The sequence below is a fragment of the Ictalurus furcatus genome, chromosome 18 (assembly GCF_023375685.1).
Source record: "Ictalurus furcatus strain D&B chromosome 18, Billie_1.0, whole genome shotgun sequence".
Classification (NCBI taxonomy): domain Eukaryota; kingdom Metazoa; phylum Chordata; class Actinopteri; order Siluriformes; family Ictaluridae; genus Ictalurus; species Ictalurus furcatus.
Genome location: NC_071272.1, coordinates 13,226,019 through 13,244,326, shown reverse-complemented (window position 1 = coordinate 13,244,326; position 18,308 = coordinate 13,226,019). Strand labels below are relative to the sequence as shown.

At 37.3% G+C, this 18,308-nt stretch overlaps 2 protein-coding genes across 6 annotated transcripts in view; one reads left to right on the top strand and one right to left on the bottom strand.

Moving 5' to 3' along the window:
• Positions 1–11,156, top strand: slc29a2 (solute carrier family 29 member 2). Its single transcript, XM_053648726.1, has 14 exons — positions 1–1,017; positions 2,958–3,025; positions 4,411–4,452; positions 4,567–4,645; positions 4,728–4,876; positions 5,007–5,146; positions 5,232–5,366; positions 5,487–5,584; positions 6,797–6,872; positions 6,972–7,132; positions 8,645–8,753; positions 8,849–8,934; positions 9,534–9,733; positions 10,511–11,156. Exons 3-14 carry the CDS (start codon positions 4,430–4,432, stop codon positions 10,620–10,622), a joined length of 1,368 nt encoding a protein of 455 aa, XP_053504701.1. The 5' UTR covers positions 1–1,017; positions 2,958–3,025; positions 4,411–4,429; the 3' UTR covers positions 10,623–11,156.
• Positions 11,157–12,444: 1,288 nt separating this feature from the next.
• The window catches only part of rbm14a (RNA binding motif protein 14a), an 11,297-nt gene continuing 5,433 nt past the window's right edge, over positions 12,445–18,308 (bottom strand). For 3 of the 5 annotated variants that reach the window (XM_053648722.1, XM_053648723.1, XM_053648721.1), the window contains 2 exons: positions 17,245–17,442; positions 14,547–15,434 (listed from right to left, as the gene is read on the bottom strand). In XM_053648722.1, coding sequence (XP_053504697.1) covers positions 15,299–15,434; positions 17,245–17,442 — 334 coding nt within the window. In that variant the 3' untranslated portion in view covers positions 14,547–15,298. Of the gene's footprint in view, positions 14,336–14,546; positions 15,435–17,244; positions 17,443–17,513; positions 18,089–18,308 lie in introns of those variants that run through there. The other 2 variants (XR_008388380.1, XM_053648725.1) reach the window with 2 other exon arrangements.

Sequence of the window (18,308 nt, the reverse complement as noted above, 5' to 3'; positions counted from 1 at the left end):
TGTGGGAACACAGGGAAATGAGAAAGCTGACAGATTGGCAAAAGACACAACAAAAAAGGGGCATGTTGACGTCAAAATTAAGTTATCAAAGTCAGAAGGGAAGAATCTAGTATTGAAAAAGATAATGGAAAAACATCAGTGGGAGCATGAAAAGAAAGGGAGACATCTGTACAGGGTTCAAAATAAAATAGGTATGGTAAGAGAGTGGGGAAATAAAAGGAAAGAACAAGTTATAATAAGTAGACTAAGCAAGCTAAATAAAACTCTACATGTCATAGGAAAACATCCTACATGTTTATGCTATGAATATCAGGAGGAGGAGACAGTTAAACAGATCTTTATGTCATGCAAGAGATATTCACAAGAAAGGCAAGAGATGAAGGAACAGCTAAGGAGAATGGATATAAGAGATTACAATATTAAAAGTATAATAGAATGTGGAAATGTAGATTTTTGATTTCCATGAGCTGTAAGCCGTAATCATCAAGATTAAATCAAAACAAAACAAAAAAACGCTTGAAATACTTCACTTTATGTGTAATGAATCTAGAATATATGAAAGTTCCACTTTTTAAATTAAATTACGGAAAAAAATGAACTTTTTCGTGATATTCAAATTTTTTGAGATGCACCTGTATAAATAAAAAAACAACAGCCAGAGATAAACAACTATATGAATTTGTACATCGACAATATTCATTGACATTGAGATTTACAGTTCTTAATGCCCATGTGACATGACATGACATATAAGGCTAAGTCACAATCAGGCAAGTAAAGCAGTAAGTGGATTCTTGCCTGGAAATGTACTTATGAATGAAACTTTTATCTTTTTTAATAACAAACAGCTTAATATCACAAATGAGTCATAAGCATTTCCTTGCCACTAACCAATGAGACCAGTTATGGGCGGAGCGACACATTCTGCAGGCTGTATGCACGCGCCAATATTTTGAAACAGAGCGCGGGCTGAGGCTGTGGCAGGTCTCATTACTCCACACTGTCCACCTTTCAAACGTGAGTATTATTCATATCATATATGTTAACCTAGGCTAAAGTAAAAGTGCAGATTATGTCAAATGGAATCTTTATAACAGCCCGGTTTATCTTCATAGCATTTTATGAGTAAAATTAAATTGCTTGTTCTATGATTTTTGAAGCCTAAGGTGACATTATTATGTTTGTGCGTCATAATAATAGTAATACAAGTTGAAACAAAATAACCGCATGGACAGTTTATTACTAAGTGTCGTATGTGTTGCATTGGCGTTCAAGATTAGCGTAATAAACTTTCAAAAAATGGGTTTCCTTTTGAGAAAAAATTATTTGGCGGCAAAATTTACGTAAAACGCGCGTTTTTTACGCACAACCTCCAACTCTTTAAAAATAAAATAAAAACTCAAAAGTAGAACTAAATGTACGTTCATATCCAGATAAGCTGTCTATGTGCCTATTGACCAAATTTTGACACATTAACATATTTGCCTATAGGCAACTGCATAAAATTAAATTATGGTTATGTATATATAGGATATTCCATACAGGTTATTGCCTGTTTAGTGCGTATATGGTGTGTGTGTGTTTGTGTAGTATTATTATTATTATGTATTTTTATTATTATTATTATTATTATTATTATTATTATATAAAAGATTACATTTAGGTTGTTCAGAAAGAACAAAAACAGGAAGTAAGTTTCTGCTTTATGGAAGGCCATTGGAGTCAATACATGGCCCTATACTGTATCTTATAAGAAAGCTTGTCGTTATACCATATATGTTGGCTATAAAGATGAGTAGTGACTCCAAGGTAATGTTTGTGTAACAGATTTGTACATAATGTTGCCGATTCATAATTTCTTCGTGTAGCCTTATGTTTTTGTCTTACTGATTGTGCTTTATATAATGTCTTTCGATAACTTGACTGGGTTACTTTTATTTCAACTATAATACAATCAAAATTCAGAAAAAGTGGGACAAAATGAGATATTCAGAATGCACTAAGGGTGTAATGGTGGCTTAGTGGTTAGCACGTTCGCCTCACGCCTCCAGGGTCGGGGGTTTGATTCCCACCATGGCCCTGTGGAGGTTGCATGTTCTCCATGAATTGCACTGTTTGAACATCAGAGGTCCCAATTTGCACAACCCATTTTTTTACAAAAAAATAAAAATAGAGAGAGCATGCTGGTACTGATAGCTCTGGATGACAGTGACTGACATGCATTTCATGTAATACAGTTACACGACCATGATATAGCATATAGGTGCTGCTTTGGAGCACACTATGTTTCAATCGATCATCTTCCCCAGATCAGAGACTATGTTTATTCAGTCAAATTTTGGGAGAATTTATGAATGCATTTATTTTTAAGATATGGTGAACCTGTAGAACATTTTGTTTATAATATTAAACCTCTGTTTGTAGGTATTTTTGATTTAATTAGTTTTATACAGACATAAATGCACATTGTTCTGCATTGTATATGATTCAGAAATAAAATCATTTTATTTCATCATGATGATCATCAGTCATCATTTTACTTCATTCAAAGTTTGTTCAAAATATTCAGAAAATCTAATTGAATTGAATCAAATGTATTGTTACACCCACTAGAATACCTCCTAAAAACATGCCAGCAGGTCGATTGGCTATGCTAAATTGCTGCTAGGTGTAAATGAGTGTGTGTGGGTACGCATGGTCTTCTGTGATAGACCGGTGTCGCTTTCAGGATGTGCTTCCACCTTGCACACATTGTTCCTGGGATAGGTTCCCTGGGCCAATAAAAGATTTTTATATATTTATTATCAGACTTATGTACAAAAATACATTTAGCTTAAGAAAGTAATGCATTGAGTTAAGCTCAAATTTGCACATGTATAGACCCCATTGGCATATTGCCACATCATCTTGATGCGCATGTCTTGTACTTAAATTGAAACAACCTTGCCATGTTTCAGCACACGTGTTTTACCCAGACAGAGGCAACTTGAATTGACCAAACTGACATCCGAATCTCTTACCCAAGGTAAGATACTATTTTAGACAGCATGACCTACACACACTATTCTTATCATACACATTCTTACCTATATTTCGATTTGAATACTTAAACTGTAGTTTAACTTGCTTGGACAGTTGAAATGGTTAAAAAAATATTAATTGTGGGGGGGGGGCATTTAATTTTTTTGTAGTGATTTTATTTACTTTATTTTGGTGTGTATCTTTTTTCTGCTTGTTTTGGTAATGAATTGCTTTTTGTGTTAGGTTAGGGTTTATCTTAGAGTGTAATCTATCAGAAATGTTAATACAGTTGCTCTATTTACAAATCATCACAGAATTTTCATCACAATGTAGTTAAATAAAACATAGAATTGGTCTGATTATTGGTAAATATTTAAGCTCTCTTTTAGAACACAGCTGGTCTATCAAAATTAACAGGCAGTGCATGAATCACTAACACGTGGTGCCAGGAAGTGAGGAAGTAGAAGAAGTGTTAAAAGTTCCTCGTAGCAATGTGGTTCTTATAGAATTGTCTTAAAGAAATGGTAGTCAGGCATGTGCGAATTGCTTATGCTGGTTTAGTAGTGTAAAAGTGTATGTATTAGAAGAGGCAGTTGGTCTATATGCTACAGTGAAAAAGACGGGTAATACATTTGAAGTAAACATTTCAGTGGTTCTTAATACAAATGGCAAGGAGCTGAACTACAGTATCTAACCTGTAACAAATGGCTCAACGTCTGAACTACAATGGACATAAATCGGATTACTCATTTATTCATTTGTTTATCTTATCTTATGGGCTACAATGGCATTCGTTTGAATATACTGCAATGGTGTGTAAACAGAAATAATAGAAAGAGAATATCTTTGGGAAGGTGGGATTGGGATTGTATTTTTATATAGTCTAAAAGCACGTTTTTTATTTTTTATTTTGTCAGTGCATTGTTATAGTAAGTTTTCCAAAAATGGAATGTATTCAGGGTGGAGGAATTTGTTCTTTATGATGACATATTGAGTTGTCTTATTAACTTCCAGAGAGAGAGAGAGAGAAAAAAGGCTGGGGAGGGAACTGTTTATAGCTGTTATAAGCGATAACAGGAAACAACTTGTTTCGCCGGCACTGGACATTATAAAATATAACTGTAATAAAAAGGATAAAAAGAATGACATGTTCTTTAATAAATAAAAATATGAAACTGAAAATAATCAACTTCAGGGTAGTTGATAGTTTTCCTATAACAGCTTATGATCCATTGTGTTTTACTCCTTCCTTAGCCTACTATAAGATTTTATATGGGCAATGAGAATTTAATAAACATCTAGGTCCATAATTCTGAATTAATTACCTCATTCATATCATTCTATTTATTAGTGAAGTTTCCTTTTCTCTCTTTGTCTTTTTGTCTTTAGGCAGAACTGAGGGATAAAAATGGTATGTGCATCAGATAACAGGTGGGTCTTTTGCTTATACTCACAACCCAAGTTTTGGTTTTAGAATTCGAGAGATTTATTACTAAGTAAAACTACCTACCCTAATACCAAACTAAGTTGCTTTTTCTTTGACAGAGGCTTTGTGACCATCATCTTTTTCATACTGGGCATGGGAACACTTCTTCCATGGAATTTCTTCATCACTGCCTTCGATGTAAGAAGCATTATGATTTTTTTAGGTCTGCACAACATTTTCCCCACAGAAATCTATATCACTCATTTGCTTTCTTTCACAGTATTTTAATGAAAGGCTCAACACAACAACGTCGAGCAATTTTTCGGAATCTCACAAGACTGATCCGTACATGTTCGACAACATGTGTGTGCTGCTTTCCCAGCTACCTTTGCTGTTGTTCACATTCCTGAACTCATTTCTCTACCAGCAGTAAGTACATATTGATTTGTTTATATTCAGTTTTAAGGACACTAGAGATAAATGAAAATAAAAAGTCAAACTATGTCTCTGACTGCTTTGGGGGGTGTGTGATGTGATGTCTCTTTATTTTGCTTTGTAGTATTCCAGAAAGGATGAGGATAGCTGGCAGTATGGTCTTCATTTTACTGCTGTTTATCCTCACAGCCACTTTAGTGAAAGTCAAAATGGAACAGGATCTTTTCTTCTCCATCACAATGTCAACCATCTGGTTCATCAACAGTATGTCTGGCCACATTATGGCTTAATGCAAATAAACAGACACAGTCTGATCAGTTGTGATCATTGTAAACTTCTCTGCTTTTAGTGTTCGGGGCGGTGCTTCAGGGCAGTCTGTTTGGTCTTGTTGGGAAATTTCCCCCAAAATATAGCTCGTGGTTTATGAGTGGCCAGGCCATGGCTGGCATCTTCTCTGCAGCTGCCATGTTGATGTCAAAGATCTGTGAGTATCAGTGAGCTCCAATTGCACAATATGAATTTATTTTCCACTCTAAACGATTAATGTGTTATTGTGGATCCTTAATGAAAGTTGCCTTTGACCGTGTTTGCTTTGTATCTCTAGCTAAAACAGACAACGAGAGTGCAGCTTTAGGCTACTTCATCACTCCCTGTGCTGCGACACTCCTCACACTGTGCTGTTACTCAGTGCTGCCCCACCTGGTACATTCCTTCATTATGGCTTTCTTAGTTCATAAAAACACTCAGTGTTATAAGACAGTGGTTGTCAAAGTTGGGTCTGGGGATCCCAGAAGTCTGTGAAGCATAGCCAGGGATAGTGTGAGATCTACACCGATCCCCCACTAACATTAAAAAAAATTGACGGGTGAATAACATTGATTATCTTGTTACAATGGCAGCTGTCAAGGGGTGGGATATATTAGGCAGCAAGAAAAAGGTGATGTGTTGGAAGCAGGAAAAATGGACAAGCATAAGGAATTAGACAAGGGCCAAAATGTGATCACTAGATGACTTGGTCAGAGCATCTCCAAAACGGTAGGTCTTGTGGGGTGGTCCCGGTTTGCAGTGGTTAGTACCTAACAAAAGTGGTCCAAGAAAGGACAACTGGTGAACAAGCAACAGGGGCATGGGCACCAAAGGCTCACTGATGCGTGTGAGGAATAAAAGCTAGACCATCTGGTCTGATCCCACAGAAGAGATACAGTAGCACAAATAGCTGAAAAAGGTTAATGCTGGCTATGGTAGAAAGGAGTCAGAACACACAGTGCATCGCTGCTTGCTGCGTATGGGGCTGTGTAGCCACAAATTGGTTAGAGTGCCCATGCTGACATCGTCCACCGCCGAAAGCACCTACAATGGGCACGTGAGCATCAGAACTAGACAATGGAGCAATGGAAGATGGCGGCCTGGTCTGATGAATCATGTTTTCTTTTACACCATATGGACGGCCAGGTGCGTGTGTGTTGCTTACTTGGGTAAGAGATGACACCAGGATGCACTATGGGAAGAAGGCAAGCTGGCAGAGGCAGGGAGATGCTCTGGGCAATGTTGTGCTGGGAATATATATACATATAGATATATGACGTGAATAATGTTATTTATATTAGGCAACAAGTGAACATTCAGTTCAGACTAATATGAGTTGTTGGATTATATTTAGAGGAGTTCTGTTAAAATTTAATTTTACAGTTATAGGGCTGGATCCAAAGCACTTGAGAACCTATGTTGTAAGATGTAATCCAATCATGTTTATCTTAATAAGTGCTATGTTTTACAGTACAGACAGACACCTTAGTCCCATCCATAATATTTGAAAGAATATTATTATTACATCATACTAGATGTCAGCAAATGATTGATTCTAAACTTAGTTACTATGCTATGCATGTATTTTATTTATGAACTTTTTTTCAGAAATTTGCTGGACTATATTTAGAAGCTGGAATTAGAAACAAAGAGACTAAGCCAGATTTGGATCTCAAACAAAAGGGTTGGTCTCAGACATTGAATTTTTAATAAAAGTTACTTTTAGTAAATTTTGAGACTTGAGTAACTTTCATGTTTTAAAGGTTTTTGTCTTTTGCTGCAGAGAATGTGGCCTTGGTCAAAGTGAAGCCCACTGATTTTGACTACACTCCAGAATGCAATGGTCAAAGTATGTTAACTCACCCTGATGCTGAAGCCTTCAAGACTGTGGCTGGAGTAGAGAAGCAAGAAGAAAAGTTGCCAGTGTTGGCAGTGTTTAAAAAGGTACATTTAAAAAAAACAACAACAATGTTTTATAATGATACACAAGTGGTGGTCTGGGAAAACCTGTTGGAAACTTTGATTTTCTGCTGATAATACACTTTGACACGTCTCTTTTAAGAAATCCTTTATAATCTTGCCTATGCTTTCTGCAAAGATTTTAGGTAAAGAGCCAGTTTAACAAACACGGTGGTAACAACAGTCTGCCTAAAGATGTCTAATACCTAGCTAGTCAAGTGTAATTTCCACACAGTTAATGTCACACTTTGATCAAGTTGTTGGAGCTATGTGTCATAGCGAAATGGACAAAAGCCTAATCAACTCATTTTGTAATCAAATACTGGCTGTGATGATACTCCTGTGCCATCACACCATCATCAAAACATAGAAACACTCTTACACACTGCACAGATGAGACAGATCTTTGTGACTTTGTGACAGGATGTTGGTACCAGATGGGTGGTTTGATTATTATTTTATTGGCTATTTTTGAGTATTATTTTGTTACCATTGGCAGTCATGAATCTGATAAGATCACAGTGACGTGGAATCGAACAGGAATAAATTTTTGGACCCATTTTATTCAATCTCTATATGCTCCAATTAGATCAAGTCATAGAGAAGAACAGTGTTTACCCACCAAGCACTCTCACCAAATGATCACAAACCAATATCTGTGTCTGTATACCAGTCCTTCCAGGATTTCGCGATCACAGAAATTAACCCAAAATCAAGGAAACGCCGCAATATTCAGAGGAGCTTGCAATTTTTTTCAAAATTACCACAGCTTTTTTGAGATTTGGGCCAAGGCACATCATGTGATGTCATCACAACACGCATTCAGTCAAATCCCACTTGGATTCACATGTTTTGAACATGAGTACAGCTAGGTGTCATTTACCAACAAACATCACTGCAAAAGACCGTGTAAAACAATTTTGTGCAATTGAAATTTTGCCAATTCGAGTAGTTTTCTGAAAAAAGCACAAAAGAATTAATAAAGCTGCAGCAAAATCGAGCATTTATGGTCGAAAAAAAAACCAAAAAAATTTCACAAAATCCTGTATGGACTAGTGTATGGAGCAGATAAATAGAATGTGTCAAAATGTCCTTCAAGTAAATAAGGACAAAACAGAGGTTATGGTATTTGGCAGCAAAGAGGACCTCAGAATTAGTGCAGATTTCGAATCCAGGGAGGCTAAAAACCAAAGACCATGTCCAAAATCTTGGTGTTCTAATAGACTCCAATCTGACCGTTATGAGCCATAATTTAAGCAGTCCACATCCTGCTCAGCACCCTTCCATATCGATACACACACACCAAAGTCCACTTACACACAACAAATCCATTAATCATACAAATGATTAGGTAACTGTCAGGTAAATAAATGGCTATTTTATTCCCACATCCCTGTTGTAAAGGGTTTTTCCAGGCTACCACACATTCACATTTTGTATTTGTAATATTCCATATAGACAATATTCATAATCATCAATCATTTTTTTTCTTTTTAGATTTGGGTGATGGCCCTGTGTGTGACCTGTGTTTTCAGTGTCACATTGTCTGTTTTTCCAGCAATCACGGGGTTGGTAAAGCCAAACGGCCTGTTTACAGGAACATTGGGTAGGTCAACATTAAAACACATTCTTTTCCAGCTACTAAAGAAGAAACCAGAATAAAGCGTGAATTTGATTTCTCTTTTCGTTTCTCTCCCTCAGCCGACATTTTTACACCCCTCTGTTGTTTCATGGTCTTCAATGTGATGGATTGGATTGGCCGAAGTGCCACCTCCATTTTTCAGTGGGTAAGGTTTCGGGATATATTTTTTTCTGACAAAAACATCTGGGCCTTTAAGGCTATGCATACATTTTGCATACAATTATATTTCAATATTCACCACTCATGTCAGAGACAACTAGTTTAAGAGAGTAGTAAAGGAGGTCATCTGTCTCAAACTGGAGCAAACATCTTTGATTATTATGTCATGACGTCATTGCTGTTTAATACGAGGGATTCCCCAACAATCAGTAGAACTAATGAGCGGTGAAATGTGAAAAGTCCAATCATCAAGAGTTACTGCTATTAGATAAGTAAGGAACAAGACAGTGTTTTATATATTGTTATAGGATATTGGTAATATATTAACACTAATAATAATTGCACATATCTTGTATTCACTGTTGCACCAGAGTAGTAGTCTGATAGTGTTTCATTATACTGTACAACCCTTGATATGGTGTGACAATAAAATTGGACTGAATAGAGTAAACCTGTGATTTGAATTAGTCTGAATTGCTGCTATTCCAATCAGATTAACATCACAGTGGTATAATGTTAGTTTGTGTACACTTAACCATTTATTTCCTGTTGTTAGACAGTAATACTTGCTATCTGTTGTCATAGCCCAGAAAGGACAGCTGTCTGTTCCCCATCCTTGTGGCAGCTCGTGTGATCTTCATTCCTGCACTCATGCTGTGCAACATTAAAACCCGCACCTATCTATCAAGTCTTTTCAAACATGAATTTGCCTACATAACCATCATGTCATTGTTTGCCATGACAAATGGATATTTTGCCTGTCTCTCCATGTCCTATGCACCACAGTAAGTAATACTACACATCACAGTACTCTCTTAAAGCCTAATTTGTTAGAATCCATAATTGAATAGGTTGCCATGGCACACCAGAGTTTAAAAGAACTTTGTTATTGTTGTCTAAAATGAAATATATTCTATAATTTACACTATATGCTCAAATATTTGTGGACATCTGACGATCATATCCATATGTGGTTCTTCATCAAACTGTTGCCATAAAGTTGGAAGCACACACTTGTAAAGGATGTCTTTGTATGTTTTAGTGTTAAGATTTGCCTGCACTAAAACTAAGAGGTATAGATCTGTTCCACTATGACAATGCTATTGTGCACAAAGTGAAATCCATGAGGACATGGTTTGCCAAGGTCAGAGTGGAAGAACTTGAGTGTCCTGCACAGAGCCCTGACCTCAACCCCAATGAACACCTTTGCGATGAACTGGAACACTGACTGCACCCAGGCCTCCTCGCTCTACATCAGTGCCTGACCTCTCTAACAATCTTGTGGCTGAATGGACACATCCCCATAACCATGCTCCAAAATCTAGAGGAAAGCCTTCCCAGAAGAGTGGAGGTTATTATAACAGAAATGAGAGAACTAAATCTGGAATGGGATGTTTAAAAAACAAACACATATGGGTATGATGGTCAGGTGTCCACAAACTTTTGGTCATCATAGTGCATCTTTTATGGATTGAGTTTTACGCAGAAACATTGTGTACAATGTTTCATACATAGTGTACATTCATTAGTAGTATAATGCTCATTCATTTATTGCTCACTAGGTTAGTCAGGCCTAAGGATGCAGAGACTGCTGGGGCTTTGATGACCTTTTTCCTGGCTTTGGGACTGTCACTTGGAGGAGTGAACTCATTTGTCTTGAAAATACTGCTATAGTTTTCAGCGATCGTTCACTGGTCATGTTACTGCTATTCAACCAGCTGTTCTACTTTCGTGTTATTCCTTAGTAAAGTATAGAAGTACATGTTGCTGTGGTTTGATTAGATTTTGATGACATTTTGTCATTGTTAGAACAGTGACTATTTATTAATTAGTGTGGGTAGCTAGCACTTCAAGGCACCTAAGGACCGTGATAATTTCTTCAAATTGATTATACTTCTCCCAGGTGTATCATCATGATGTTGGTCAAGATTAATCAGATAATATATGCTGGTGTAACAATTAAATTAACTTTGTGATTTTTTTTTTATTTGTTATGGGTTTATTTTATATTGACAACTGCATTTTTATGGGTTTTTTTTTTTTTTTTTACAAAAAAATGTAAATGTTTTGAATTAATGTTGCACTGTATAACTTTATTGCATTTCTTTTCAAAGCAGCAATGCTGTTTTATGCTTTTAATGATTTATACTTCATGTGGGTCAGTTTGATGGTTTTTCATGTTTTTCTAATAAAATTGTTGTATTTTGGTGTCGTGTCTGTCGGGTCATGCATTCATGGTGTTGCTGTTGTCCAGAAGCATGTTAGATCTCCTTCTAACTCTAAAGTTTCTTTCAGTTTCTTTGTCTTCACTCCAGCAGAGTCTATGTGCACATTATAACCTTAGATCACTCCAGTGTAATAGTTAAATAATAAACAAATATTGTTTTGTACAAGAATCTTAAGGAGACCATCAGCATAGCTGTCACCTGTCTTTTTATGAGAAATGACCAATACTGCACTGGCCATTTGTGCTCTGACCCACTCCATGATCTCAGACAGCTCTGTTTATACTCTGCACTCCAGTGCATTCCTAACAGAAACATGTTCAAATGTATTTATAACATGGCTATGGAAAACAGTTGTTTCTGTTTGGCTGGCAAGTAAATAAAGTTAAATAATTGTATTGCAGTTTGGGTGTAATGTGTTACTGTAATCTAATGACTTTTTTGATTACACAGTAATGCAATGCATTACATTTTAAATTTATGTAATAAAATTACGTTACTTGTGTTACAAATATATTGTTAAGAAAACAATATTAAGTAAATTTTTCAAATAAATCACATTTTCCCCAGAAGATTTTTTCTTTAGCCCCGAATAGTTCTCCACTTGGAGCAGTTTGTCACTACGTAACTGAACGTCAGTAAAAGAAGACCGCCTGCATTTTATATCTACAGTGAACGGAGGCAAGACCAATCAGACAGGGTTTACAGGAAAAATATGTGGAAACACTCATGTCTTGGCTGAAAGCTCTCAATTCTGCCAAATGTTCGCTCAGTCAGTGTGAGGATAAATGGATATATGTAGTTTTTTTTTTTTAAATCAGTAAAGGGGTTGAAACTGAAACACTAACATTCTCTGATGCTGAGAAGGAAAACAAGGTGTGTAAATGTCTGAGGTCCAGTTTATGTGAACATGATATGAGCAGAGCATAAAGAAAGATAATGTACTTTGCATGGCTCTGCAGTAGCTAAACTATACAATGATGGCTTAGTTGTGCCTCCCCTTGACTAGCAACACCAAACCAGTCTAGCTTAGAGAAGTTTTATATTTTATCAGTCTGGTAGTCCTACAAACAGTGACAACACCCGAGGCACGTTTTATGATAAATCCAACTTTTTCTGATCATATCATACATTGACGTGTGCTAAAATTATTGAAAGAACAGAGTTTCACTTTGTAGTGTATTTTTGTAGGTTTGATAGGCTTTGTAAGTAACGTGAAAGTAAAGTAATTAATCATCTGATTACTTTTTCCATACAGAAATCAGTAATGTAATCAGATTATAATTTTAAAGTAGTAATTAGTAATCTGTAGTGGATTACTTTTTTTGAGTAACTACCCAAAACTGGTCTCGAATACAGATTCAGTCCAAAATGTAATCACTATTCACTTCCAAACGTGCCTGATTACTATTCATGATAGGATGCAACCATGACAAGCATAAATAGTGATTTAGGGTAGGCATGTATTTATTACTGTGCTTAACTTTACAACTAAACTTACTGAAAATCAAAACTTAAACAATGACTTTGAGCATTTTTAATTTGATTAGCACGAAACCTGGGAAGAATGCTTTGCTTCACCTGTGCCACAATGGAAAAAAATTAATTGGGTCTAAGTTTTTGTTGTGCGTGTTAAAAAAAAAAAAAAGTTAAACTACATTGGATAAACTGCTAAATTTTAGAATATATATTTAGAAATATACAGCATTGGTTATTTTTACATAAATAACTATATACACTCACCATCCACTTTATTCAGAACACCTGCACATTCATGCCATTATCTAATCAGCCAATCATAGGGCAGCAGCGCAATGCATAAAATCATGCAGATACAGGTAAAGAGCTTCAGTTAATGTTCACATCAAACATCAGAATGAAGAAAAAGTGCGATCTCTGTGACCCTGATTGTGGCATGGATACTGGTACCAGATGGACTGGTTTGAGTATTTCAGAAACGGCTGATGTCCTGGGAGAGTTTACTGCATGATGTGCAGGTGTACCAGTGTTCCTAATAATGTGAACAGTGTGTGTACATTTTTATCTAAATTATTTGGACTAAAACTTATATTTCCTTATGGTTTTCTTCCATTCCTTATAAATTGTCATGAAAAGCTACTTGATATGTTTCAAAGATTCTGATCAAGGTGTGTTCCTTATTTTAGGTAGTAGACATCAGACCAGCTTTCCCAGCAGAATGGACACTGTTCGCAAGCCTCTTTCTTTACACTCTGCTTGTACAGCAGACCTTTGTCAAAAATATCCTCTGGAAATAGTGTACAATGCACTAATGGTTATGACCTCTCGACAAATGAAAAACACACACCAATGTCGTTTTTATAAATGCATTTAATTTAGTTTTACAAGATTAGAGAAGGACTACAAAGACTTGACTATTTTTTTTTGCTGGGACAGTAGCAAAAGAATAAAACCAATCTCAGTAAAAGTGGTAGCATTTAGCTCAACTAAAGCATATTCCCTGAATAATTATTTTGTGACCTAAATTAATCATAAGCAATGCTTTACGTGTGCAAACCACACTCATGTTGTTCAAATCACAGCATATATACACACACGTCATCAGTGAAAGAAATACGAAGTAGAAGCTGCAAATACATCATGGACAATGAGGAAACACAAATTTTAACTATCAAAACTGACATCAAGCTTCACTCATGTACTGTTAATCTGTAAAATCAAGAGAGGTTGGACGCGACTATTTAACGACGAGTTACAAGGTCTAAACTCTGGTCCAGTCAGAACTCCAGGTACCCAACCGAATCCTTTTCAAAAGGTTTTTAAACAAATGTTTTTAAGTCATTTAAATTTCTGCATCAGTCTTCATACGCAACTCTGGTCCTGACTACTTTCTGTAGGTGAACTCGTTCCCTGAGGCATGTGCTTGAAGTTGGAGATGTACAGAATATTTAAAGGGTGGCGTGATGGGGCATGTGAAGTGTTTGGGTTTGAGGGCAGGGATAGATTTGAGTGGGACAGTGGCGCACTGGTTACTCACCTACCAGGCGACAGCCCCACCTCTTTCCTTTTGGATTGCACTGCGCCCCACTTAAAGCTGTGCTGTCTTCTTAACAGTTCAAAGCACAGCCAAGGAACCTCAGTTGTGAGCGTGTGCACGCATCTCGTCTCGTCTTACTGAAAATGCTTAAAAGAAACACGAAATGCCACAGAACAAGCCAACAATTCAATTTACCCTGATCTGACATGTTGCCATGTTCTTTATAAAGGATTTCTGTGAGCAGGTGTCTTGTAAGACACTGTCATAAATTCTGGACTCAAAACAATACAACGGTTATGGTAACTTCTGAATGGATGTGCCACTGGGGCTTTAACCATGTAAAAATGTATGTTTAAAAAAAAAAAAAAAAAAAAAAGGAACATTTGCAGACAACCAAACCAAGATCATGTGGGGTACTTTGTGTGCCTGAGCTAAATGACTTGGTTTCTCTGCTTGTAAAAAACTGCCATTTTATTTAACCCTAAGCTGTGGCACTGTTACAGCCCCATCATTTTTTTTTTTGTTCCAGTTCTTCAGCCAGAAGATGGATCTGAGCTGAGTTGGAGCAGATGATTTAGGGGAAGTGGTGTATGGTCAAGGTGCAAGCGTGATTGGGGCCAGAGGGCTTTACCTTTCTGGGGAGTGCATCCATGCCACTGTGGGACTCTAATTCTCTTCCCCCGTCATGTGCAACTTGGCGTCCTGAGGCCCGGGAGCCATTTTAGCTGTAGTTAGCGAAAAGGGAAAATGTGGCTGGAAGAACAGTACGAGTAACCAGTCATGCACTATTTCTAGCAAAAATTTACAGACATTTAGCGTTAATGTGTGGAAGCCTGATGCACTATAAAGAGCTACCCTTCCATCACCATTCCACTAAAGGTTATGAGTGAAAACAATGACCACTCCAATATAATATCTGCCTTTTGAGTCTTTTAAACATCAGGGCCTGGATACACTTAGGAGGCACTGCAAGCTTTCTATCAGGTGTCTTTCAGAAACGTGTTAATTACACACAACAAAAGCAACCCCCTAACATAATACACTGAAAAATACAAATGGTAATCCTTAATCGAATTACTGCAGGTCATTTCAATCTGTTGCCTATTATGTTACAAAAGGTTTGCTGTATCCAGGCCAATAGAGGTCAGTGAGACCATGTTGTGCATGTGTGTGTTTGTGTTTGTGCGAGTACCCCACCATCTCTCAGCGTTGGAATGAAAGACTGAAGACAGTCTGAGGTGCATTCTAAAGGAAAGAGGACATAAAATCATTAAATAAAGAGAGCTTTCTCTGCCTTTTTTTTCATTACAATAATTTTACTGAGGTCTGTAAAGCACACTGAAGGAATGCTACAACACTCTCCATAACATCTGAGCCCAAAACCCTACAGTAATAACCAGTGAGCTCTTGATTGCAATTTATGCAGAAATTGAAAGAAAATGCACTGGCAGAGTTGAACTCATTTATTAAAACATTACATGTCAGATGTTATGAAAACCTCATGTAGACTCCTTCCTCTAGTCGTTAGGTTAAATAGGCAGGTTTGAATCAAATGAGAACAATCACTTAAAAAAAGTATCAAATACACTGCTTTTTAGGAACCTCATTTGAAAGGAGGGGAGCCAATTAAATTTTGAATTGAACAGAGTTTAATTCAAACTGCCTGAAACCTTTATCCAATGGTTTATCACATTTTCTTTTGAACAAAAATACATCAGATATTTATATTCACTGTATTTTATTCTCAAACTCAAAATCAACTGGAGGCCTAATGCAATAGACCTTACAGCCTCAAAATCATACCAACTAAATGAGCAGTCTAAAATGTACTGTGATGAAAAAAAGTGGGGACTCAAGATGTAGAGGAATGAATAATAATCGCAAGGGGCAGGAAAGGGGAGGGGCTTTGCTGTCTTTCACAATAAAAAAAACAAAAAACAAAAACAAAAAACAAAAGTCATGAGATTAACCATCACTAACCGCCTGAACACATTATAAGGGATAGAAAGCTAGGAATGGCAGTTGATTCCTTTATAGTCCTGAAGATATGGAAATAACAGGAAAACAACTAAATATTATGCATGAGTATACACTAGTCAAAAGTCTTGTTTTTTTGGCTGATGAATGCTAGATAGACTAACAAACACTAGCTGTCCGTTTTGTAGGCTAGCCTTATTCCAACAGATGAATTTTATAATCGGAGTTGAGGTTCATGCTGAGAGCAGGTCATGCTCTTTTGTGCCCTCAGGCTGTGTGTAATGGGCTGAAATACATCAAGTTCTACTGTGTTATTTAGCTGATATTGATGGAGCACGTCTCTGCCCAAAACCAAATCCCACCCATTTGGAACAGAAGGTGACCTGATGTGTGAATGTGTGGCGCTGTGGCAAGTGGAAATGTTTTCTCTCAACAATCTGGCATATTAAAAGACACACACACACACACATGCAACCATCATCCACGCAGGTCCCCTTTGTATTTCAAATTCCCACTACTGCCTTCATGCAAACGTTAATGTTGGTTCTTAAAATGAAAATGTACTTACTTACAACTACAACACATAGATCTTGGGAGAGGCATCTCTAAATAATTAGCCTTTCCTCCACCAGTCAGCCAAACGTTAAGCTCTGTGCTCAAAACTGTATTATCTGCTATTTATCAGAAATTCACAAGGCTCCTGGAATAGGCTGGTGTCAGATTAGGCACAACAAATTTGTTTAAACTTATAAGATGTCTAATTAATAGACTAATCAAACAATAACACAAGTTTGGTGCATAAAGCTAATGAAAAGATTTTATGCAGCCCTCTCCTTATCACTTATAAAGAAGGACCAACACTGCCACACACATTCAGCACCATCAACCACACAACAGAGACACGCACGCGCACACACACACACAGGCACTCTCTCTCTCGTGCACGCACACACACATTCTCTCACTCACACGCGCGCACACACACACACTCTATCGGTATGTGGGCTCTGGCATGTGGTGGTGGGAGTAGTCAGGATTGCGGAGGTGGGGATCCTTGTGTGGTGGAGGTGGCTCATACGCTCTTGGAGATGCGCCGGTTCCAGGAGCCGCCAAGTGATTGGCATCCATCGGCCCTGTAGGTGGCATGGGCATGGTGGGCATCTGCGGTGGTGGGGGCGGCGGCGGTGGTGGATAGTAGTACTGGTACTGTTGATACTGATGGTACTGATGGTATTGCTGGTACTGTTGGTACTGCTGGACATACTCTGCATAGCACCTAGTATAAAAAGACAGGGAAAAAATCTGCTCAGTGTGCAGAAGAAAATAGTGGATTGATATTGTTGGTCAATTATCTTCTATACATCTTCATTACAATTTTCATGTCCTGAAAGTTGCTCAAGACCAAGATGGAAATTACAACATATTTTGTGGGAAGTTTATGATGAAATCTATGAGCAAGAATTCATGGAGTCACGATTTGCATTTAAGGTATACAATTATCTGAATTCCCCCTTTTTTTTTTTTTCAGAATAAGCCTCGGGACTAAAATTAAGATATACTATACTACCATATATGCAAGAACACTCGTATGTGCTTTTTAAAAATTCCATTCCAGATTTAGTCCCTCATTGCTGTTATAATAATCTCCACTCTTCTGGGAAGGCTTTCCTCTAGATTTTGGAGCGTGGGTGTGGGGACTTGCCCATTCAGCCACAAGAGCATTAGTGAGATCAGGCAGTGACGTTCGGCGAGGAGACCTGGTGCACAGTCTGCGTTCCAGTTCATCTTAAAAGTGTGGGGTTGAGGTCAGGACTCTGCGCGAACTACTTGAGTTCTTCCACTCCAAACTTGGCAAACCATCATGAAGCTACAGGGGTAGGGTCATACTGGAACAGGTTTGGGCCTTTTGGGTGTTCTTGCAACTGTGCGGGAACAGTTTGGGGAAGAACCACATACAGGTGTAATGGTCAGGTGTCCACAAACATTCGGTCATAATGTATTTTTCGAATATAATACCTTATTTACTAATCATGAGCTTGACTTTTTGCATTCTGGTTTTGATTTCTATTGACAAGTTCCCTATTTATTTAATGGCTATTTGCTTCCATGATCTGGTGGCATATTAACTTTTGTTTATATTCA